We start from the raw sequence: 8,896 nt of genomic DNA, 5'->3' as shown, positions 1-8,896 counted from the left end.
CAGCCTTCCTGCTCCTCTGATGTTGCTTGGCCTGCTGTGTTCATCCAGCTCTACACCTTGTTATCTCAGATTCTCCAGCATCTGCAGTTCCTACTATCTCTGAAACAATTTTAACCCCTTTTCCTAGAGGGAGTGGTGGGTCTTTGGAAAGTGAGGAGAAAAGTGGCAGAAAGGGAGGTTTTCCTCCTATGGATACATGGGAAGGAGGGACAGGACATTGAGGATAATTGAGGAGTTAGGATGCTGCAGAGGGAGGAGAAACTGTGTGTTGTGGCAAAACACTGGAAATAGTGAAAATGGCAGAAAATTATCGATTGAATGTAGAGCCTGGAAGATGTGGACAAGGGGAGTCCTGTTGTAATTCTGGGAGGGAGGGTAAGGGTGACAGCAGAAATGAAGGTAGTGTGGCAGACTTGCCTGAGGGGCCTGTTACTCTGAAACATAAGCCTGAATGTTTTCTGGATCTTGCTACATGCAGACATACTGTTCATTTCCTGAGCAATTATTCACAACAGTAGAAAGGGCTTTGTCATGTAACATTACATTGCTTTTTTAAATTTGAGTACAATTTTCTTGCTTCTTCCTTAACTGGGGCCTTGTTAAGGAATTTTGCCTCTATGGTACTGTTCTCAGTGTTGCCACTATTTAATCTCTTGCAGGGGAATTGGTCTCTCAAAAGATTCAAAATGGACCGTCAGGGTGTTACTCAGGTGCTGTCTCGTTTGTCTTATATTGCTGCCCTGGGTATGATGACCAGGATCTCCTCTCAGTTTGAAAAGACCAGAAAAGTGAGTGGGCCCAGATCGCTTCAGCCGTCACAATGGGGGATGTTGTGCCCATCAGACACTCCTGAAGGAGAGGTAAATATTCCAGGTTTGAGATGTGTGTTAGTTTTATTTCTGTGTGTTAGTTGAAAAATTCCCATTCTACAGAAATTGTGAAATCAATATTATCAACAATGCTTATAGGGTAGAAATTTACAGGAGTCAGAGTAAGGGTATATGAGTAATTGTACAGATCTTTGAGTGAGTTGGCACACTGGCCTAAATGGTCACTTGCTGAGAGTTAAGATTCAGTGATTACATGGATTCTACACATTTTATTACCCATCCCTAGATGCCCTTGAGAAGTGATAATGAGCTGCTTTCTTGAACTGCTGCAGTCCATTTGCTGTAGGTAAACCCCCCCAAAGCTGCTTTTCCTACCAACGTAGATAACTTTGCACTGATTCACATTATATTCCTTCTGCCATGCTCTTGCCCTTTCATTTAGCCTGTCCACCCAGTTTTGCTTGGAACTTCCTTGCATGGTCTTCACAACTCTCATTCTCTCACCTAGTTTTGTGTCCTCAGCAAATTTGGAAATATTGCAAATGTTTCCCCACATCCAAATCATTGATATAGATTGTGAACAGCTCTGATCCTTGCAGGGCTCTACTGTTAAATAGCCTGCCATCCTGAGAATACGATTTGCAAGATGCAGTGCAAAAATTCAAAGATCCTTAGACAGAAACTTCCAAACCCACAACCACTGCTATCTAAAAGGACAGGGGCAACAGTTACATGGGAACACCATCCCCCTCCAAGCCACTCACCATCCTGACTTAGCAACACATTACCATTCCTTCAGTGACATTAGGTCAAAATCCTGGAATTCCCTTTGTAATAGCGTTGTGGGTCTACCTACAGTACATGGACTGCAGTGGTTCATGAAGGCAGCTCTCCACCATCTCCTTTTCAAAGGCATTAGCCCACGTCTCATGAGTGAATTTTAAAAAAATGTCCCTTAACTTTCACTCTCTGCTTTCTCTCTCTCAACCAGTTTCAATCTGTATCGATATATTCGCCCCACTCCCATACGTTCTAATTTCATTTGCTAATCTTCTGTGCAGGGCCTCAGCAAAAGCCTACCGAAAATCCATGTACACCATATCCACTGGTTTCCCTTATTTACATTACAAGTAACATCTTTAAAAAAATCTCTGGTGGATTTGACTGGTCATTAGCTTAAACTCCACTTTCCCAGTTTATCCCTTGATTCGCAAACAGAGTTAAAACTCATCTACCTCAGCCTTAAATATTTTCGGCAATAAAATATCCACAACCCATACGGTAAAGAATTCCAAAGATTCACAACCTTTTCGGTTAAGAATTGTCTCCTCATCTTAGACGTCAACCTTATTTTGAGACTGTGCTGCTTGGTGAGGCCACTTTTGGAATACTGTGTTAAATTCTGGTCTCCCTGTTATGAGGAAAGATGTTGTTAATCTTGAATGGGTTCAGAAAAAATTTACAAGATGTTGCCAAGATTGGAGGGTTTGAGTTATGAGGAGAGGCTGAATAGGCTGGGGCTTTTTTTCCCTGGAGCATTGAAGGCTGAGGGGTGACTTTTATAGAAGTTTATAAAGTCTTGAGGGGCAAGGATAGAGTAAGTTAGCACGGTCTTTTCCCAAGGTAGGGGAGTCCAAAACTGGAGGGCATAGGTTTAAGGTAAGAGGGGAAAGATCTAAAAGGGACCTGAGGGGCAACTTTTTCATGCAGAAGGAGCTGCCAGAGGAAGTGGTGGAGGTAGGTACAATTATGACATTTAAAAGACATCTGGATGGGTACATAAAAAGGAAGGGTTAAGAGGGATATGGGCCAAATTCTGGCAAGTGGGACTAGATCAGTTTAGGATATCTGGTCAGCATGGACGAGTTGGACCAAAGGGTCTGTTTCCATGCTGTATGCCTCTTTGCTGTATTCTAGGTTCTCCAATGTCAATCAGTGATTCAGTGCCTATTCTGTCCAATCCTATCAGAAGCTTGTGTTTTCCAGTACAATTGTCTATTACTCATTGGAGTTTAGAGGAATAATGACCCAATTATTTCAACCTGTCATCATAGGACATCCCTGTTCTGCCAGGAACTTCAATGTAAGCATCTCCTTCCTTGGGTATTGAAACCAAAACTGTACACAGTGCCATCATAAAAACACAAGATCCTAAATGGTAGCAGCATGAATATGCCATTTACTAGTTCATTCTGCAGATCTTGGCTGATCTGATTTTGACCTTGACTGCATTTTTCCCACAACCCTCACCTGGCTTGTCAATCATATACCTGCCAGACTCTGCCTTGACTATATTCAATGAATGAATATTGAATATTTCCACTGCTTTCTGAGGAGTAGTCCAAAGCCTGCCAATCCTCTGCGACACCTTTGTGGTGACTTGAGACTTCCTTATTTTTAGACCATAAGACACATGAGCAAACGTTGGTCATTTGGTCCATTGATTCTGCTCTGCTCTTCAAAGCGATCATAATTAATCCGATTTTTAATTCACTTTGCTGCCATTTCCCCTTAACCCTTGATTCCCTTACTGATTTAAAGTGTCAATTTCAACCTTCAATATACATATCAACCCAACTTCTTCAACCCTCTGTGGTAAAGAATTCTACAGATTCACTATTCTGAGAAGAAATTTCTCTTCAACTCTGTCTTAAATGGACAACCCCTTACTTTCAGAAGATGCCCTGGTCCTAGACTTCCTTATATAGGAAAACACTTCTCTGCATCCACCCTGTTAAGCCCCTAAGAATCTTATGTTTCAACATACACCCAATTGTACTCCAGTCCCCTTGCAATAGAGGCTAACGTGCCATTTATCTTCCTCATTCCTTGTTGCACCTGCATGCTAATTTTATGTTCCTTTTGCAAGTGCATCTACATCCCTCCAAATAACAACTTTTCCAAATTTCACATCTTTAAAACATTCTGATTTTTGATTTCTAACAACTAAAGTGAATAACCTCTTACTTCCTGAAATTGTGTTCCATCTGTCACTTTGTCCATTCAATTATTCAATTATCTATCTATATCACTTTGCAATATTTGAGTCCTCACAGCTTGTATCCCTGTCCAACTTTGTATTGCTAACAGACTGAGAAACATCACTCTCAGTAGGTTTGTCACCTTATCAACAAAGCATTCAGTTACTTTGTCCATAATATACTTGTCCAAATTCCATCCTGGTGGATGGAAAATTGTGGCCAGTCACCTGAATTTCGAATTTTTGCTCTGATTTGTGGTCCCACAGCAGGTTTCCACGTTTTTGAAGTGACCCCTCTTCCAGATTCCAAGAATGGCTCAGCATTCAGCCCATTCATGTGACAGTTCTTCATTTGACACCTACTCAGCTTTAAGAATGAGAATTTAAATTTAACCATCCAGACTGTTCAATGAAAGACGGCAGAGGTTTGAATTTTCCTGAACCGTGCTGTTGTCCGAGTGGTAAAATATTTTTGTACTGGATCAGGCCTGCATCCCTTCACAGTGCAAATGAACAATTTGTACTTTCTATTCTAGCATCATTGCTTTTGTTTTTGCTGTAAATGCAGGCTTGCGGTTTGGTGAAGAATCTGGCTTTGATGACCCACATCACAACAGATATGGAAGATGGCCCCATAATTAAACTCGCCTTTAACCTTGGTGTTGAAGATGTAAATCTGCTTTGTGGGGAAGAACTGTCATATCCAAATGTGTTCATTGTATTTCTAAATGGTAAGCGACTCTTAACTTGGTTCTGCCCCTTCAAGCCGAATTTATTTACGATCGTCATTAGTTCGTAGAGAGCATACTAAAAAGGCTAACACCCGGTTTGTACCATAGAACACCTAACGCATCCACAAATCTGTGACCCAGTCTGTTCTGAACTTCTTACATTTGTTGTGAGATCTTCAGTGACTCTTCTCAATTTTAGTAAGGATCCAGACTGAATTTCCTTTATCTCTGCTACATTTCCCAGAGGTGCAGCTTGACATGTGAAATCAACAGGAGGGCTGGTCTACAGACAGGACACCCTCCTACATCCTAGCATAAATTGTGATGTTAAACACCCTACTGTTTTAAGGTGATAATTACTTTGGCAGCGCAGTCAACATTTGCAAGTATTTATAGTATGTAGTTTTGGGAAATGAATTTCTATTTTAGAGAACAAGCTCTTCTGATACTTTATTTTCATTCATTCATGGCTTTGGACACACTGCCTGAGCATTTACTGCCTATCCTTAGTAAGTATTATTGAAAGCTTGTTTTAATGTGTATGTCTTAACAGATAAGAAGTGTCCTTCATTATCTTTGCATTTCTTGGCTTGTGGTGGTAGGGGAATTTTTTCTGCATTGAGTAGGCAACAGTCATTTTATGCAGATTGTGATCTTTAATGTTAAATACTTTCTTCCCCCCCCCTCCTTTTGTCTAAATAACAGAGCAGCCATAATTTTAGGAAAGTTATGGGAAGGATATTAGTAAGCTGGAGAGAGTTCAGAAGAAATTTACCAGGATGTTGCCGGGAATGCAGAGGGTTTGAGTTATAAGCAGAGGCTGGGACTTTTTTCACTGGAGCGTAGGATGTTGAGAGGTGACCTTTGTAGAGGTTTTTAAAATCATGAGGGGTATAGATAGGGTGAATGGCCAGTGCCTTTTCTCTAAGGTGGGAGGTTTCAAGACTAGGGAGCATCTTTTAAGGTGAGAGGGGAAAGATTTAAAAAAAAAAAAATGGGGGCAATTCTTTTTACACAGAGAATGGTTTGTATGTGGAATGAACTTCCAAAGGTCTGTTTCCATGCTGTATGACTCTGAGAATGTGACTCTAAAGTTATTAAACAAATTCCTTGTGTGAAAGTAAGAAGAAAGTCAGAAAATATGAAAAGAAATAACTCTCTTGTTGAACATCAAACCTCTCCAATTTAAACATCTAATACAAAGGGTAGGGTTTTACACCTCACCACCCACCTCTGTGGGCATCTTGTGTAATTTTCGCTGGGGTGCACATAAACTACAAGGGCTGACTAGCCCAGCGTCTTCCCTAACCCTGAACTTTCTCCCGTTATGATAGATGGACAAGTGCCTAAATCAGCAGCAGGCTGCTAACCGTACCTAAAAAAAAATCTTAAATAAAATCATCTTGTTGACTGATGTCCTTTAGGGAAGGAATTCTGTTATCCTTACCCAATCTGGTCTACATGTGACTGCAGACCACACAACAATGTGGTTGAGTCTTAACTGTTGTCTGGGTTAGTGACACCAATATTCCATGACTAAATAAAACCAACTGAAAGTCAGTCAACTTGGTTATCAAACCAATTGACCAGAATAACACCATAGAAACATAGAAAATTGTGCAGGAGTAGGTCATTTGACTGTTCAAGCCTGCTCTTGATACCATGATCAAGGCTGAACATCCAACCCAATAGCTTGTTCCTACTTTTCTCTCATATCCTTTGATCCCTTCAGCCCAAGTGCTATCACCAACTCCCTTTTGAAATCATGCAATGTTTTAGCCTCAACTGCTGTCTATGGAAGCTAATTCCACAGGCTTACCACTCTAGATGAAGAAATTTCTCCAGGTCTTCATCCTAAATGGTTTACCCTGTAGCCTTTAGACAGTGACCCTTGGTTCTGATCTCCCCACCATTTCTTCTGCACCTACCCTGTTAGTCCCGTTAGAATCTTAGTTTTGCTAAGAGATTCCCCCCTTCATTCTTCTGATCCATTTTCCTTGTTTTGCTCCCAAAGTGGATACTTCACATTTATCCACATTATACTGCGTCTGCTATACATTTGCCTTCTTACTCAGCTTGCTGAAATCACACTGAAAGCATCTCTGCATCCTTTTCATAGCTTGTCCTCCCATCCAGCTTTGTGTCATCTGAAAATTGAGAGATGTTACATTCAGTTTCCACATCCAAATCATTGATATATATTGTGAATAGCTGGGGTCCTAGTGCTGATCCCATTAGTCACTGGCTGCCATTCAGAAACAGAGCCACTTATCCCTACATTTCATTTACTGTCTGCCAACCAGTTGTCCATCCATCCCAAATACACTAACCCATGTGCTTTAATTTTGCACACTAATCTTTATGTGGGATTCAATTTGGTTGGCATTGCAGGTAAAAAATTGTAGTGTTGAAATGGGGAACATATTGGGGGGGAGGCCCTGTGCACCTTTGTTTTCATGTGGAGTCTCTTTTTTTTTTAAAAAGGTAATCCAGTAATCCAAAAATCCAATAATCTAAGCCAAGTTCCTATTAAAAAGGGAGCGTTGTTGTGCGTCTTAAAAAGTATTAAGGTAGATAAGTCCCTGGGTCCTGATGCGATATATGCCAGAATATTGAGGGAGACAAGAGAACAAATTGTTGGAACATTGACAGACATCTTTGTATCCTCTTTGCCCACAGGTGAGGTTCCAGAGGACTGGAGAATAGCTAATGTTGTCCCAGTGATTAAGAAGGGTCGCAGGGATAATTCAGGAAATTATGGTGGTAGGGAAATTATTGGAAAAGATTCTCAGGGACAAGATCTATATGCATTTAGAAGCAAACGGACTTATTATTAATAGACAGCGTGGTTTTGTGCGGGGGAGGTCATGCCCCACTAACTTGATCGAGGTTTTTGAGGAGGTGACGAAGATGATCGATTGAGGGAAAAGCAGTTGATGTTGTCTACATGGACTTCAGTAAAGCCTTTGACAAGGTCCCTCATGGCAGATTAGTACAAAAGGTGAAGACACGTGGTATCGGGTGAGCTGGTAAGATGGGTACAGAACTGGCTTAGTCATAAGAAACAAAGGGTAGCAGTGGAAGGATGCTTTTCAGAATGGAGGGTTGTGACTGGTGGTGTTCCACAGGGATCAATGGTGGGACCTCTGATGTTGGTGGTCTATATAAATGATTTGGAGGAAAACTTAGGTCGTCTAATTAGTAAGTTTGTGGACAATACAAAGATTGATGGAGTTGCAGATAGCGGGGAGGATTGTCAGAGGATACCATAAGACCAAAAGACAGGAGCAGAAATTAGGCCATTCGGCCCATCGAGTCTGCTCCACCGTACAATCATGGCTGATAAGTTCCTCAACACCAATATGCCGCTTTCTCCTTGTAACCCTTGATCCCCTTGATAATCAAGAACCTATCTATCTCACTCTTAAACGTACTCAATGACATGGCCTCCACAGCCTTCTGTGGCAGTGAATTCCATAGATTCACCACTCTCTGGCTGAAGAAGTTTCTCCTTATCTCCGTTCTGAAAGGTCTTCTCTTTACTCTAAGGCTGTGCCGTTGGGTCCTAGTCTCTCCTACCAATGGAAGCATCTTCCCAACATCACTCTGTCCAGGCCATTCAGTATTCTGTACGTTTCAATTAGATGGATCAGTTGGAGGCATGGGCAGAAAAATGGCAGATGGAGTTTAATCTGAACAAATGTGAGGTGATGCATTTTGGAAGGTCATGTATAGGTGGAAATTATACAGTGAATGGCAGAACCCTTAGGAATATTGATATGCAGAGGGATCTGGGTGTGCAGGTCCACACGTCACTGAAGGTGGCATTGCAGGTAGATAAGGTAGTAAAAAAAGGCCTATGGCATGCTTGCCTTCATTGGAAGGGGTATTGAATGTAAGGACCAGAGAGTTATGCTGCAGCTTTATAGAACTTTAGTTAGGCCAGACTTGGAATATTGCGTACAGTTCTGGTCACCACACTACCAGAAGGATGTGGATGCTTTTGAGAGGGTACAGAAAAGGTTTACCAGGATGTTGCCTGGTATGGGGAATTCTAGCTATGAAGAAAGGTTGGTTAGACTGGGTTTGTTTTCACTGGAATGCAGGAAGTTGAGAGGTGACCTGATTGAAGCTTATAAGATTCTGAATGGCATGGATAGAGTGGAAAGTATGAGGCTTTTTCCCTATTGTGGAAGGGTCAATTACTAGGGGACACAGATCCAAGGTGCAGGGAGGGAAATTTAAAAGACATGTGAGGCAAGTTTTTCACACAAAGGTCGGTGAGTGCCTGGAACATGCTGCCAGTGGAGGTGGTGGAATCAAACACAATAGCAGCATTCAAGAAACACCTGGAT

The 8,896-nt window shown here is 41.5% G+C and overlaps 1 protein-coding gene across 1 annotated transcript in view; it reads left to right on the top strand.

Moving 5' to 3' along the window:
* Nucleotides 1-8,896, top strand: part of polr3b (polymerase (RNA) III (DNA directed) polypeptide B) — a 67,832-nt gene that overhangs the window by 23,022 nt on the left and 35,914 nt on the right. The window contains exons 13-14 of the mRNA XM_048607938.1: nt 660-860; nt 4,379-4,541. Coding sequence (XP_048463895.1) covers nt 660-860; nt 4,379-4,541 — 364 coding nt within the window. The remainder of the gene's footprint in view (nt 1-659; nt 861-4,378; nt 4,542-8,896) is intronic.

Source organism: Rhincodon typus, chromosome 18 (genome assembly GCF_021869965.1).
Source record: "Rhincodon typus isolate 14 chromosome 18, sRhiTyp1.1, whole genome shotgun sequence".
NCBI classification, from domain to species: domain Eukaryota; kingdom Metazoa; phylum Chordata; class Chondrichthyes; order Orectolobiformes; family Rhincodontidae; genus Rhincodon; species Rhincodon typus.
Note: the sequence above shows the minus strand (reverse complement) of the source record. Positions and strands in the feature narration are given on the sequence as shown.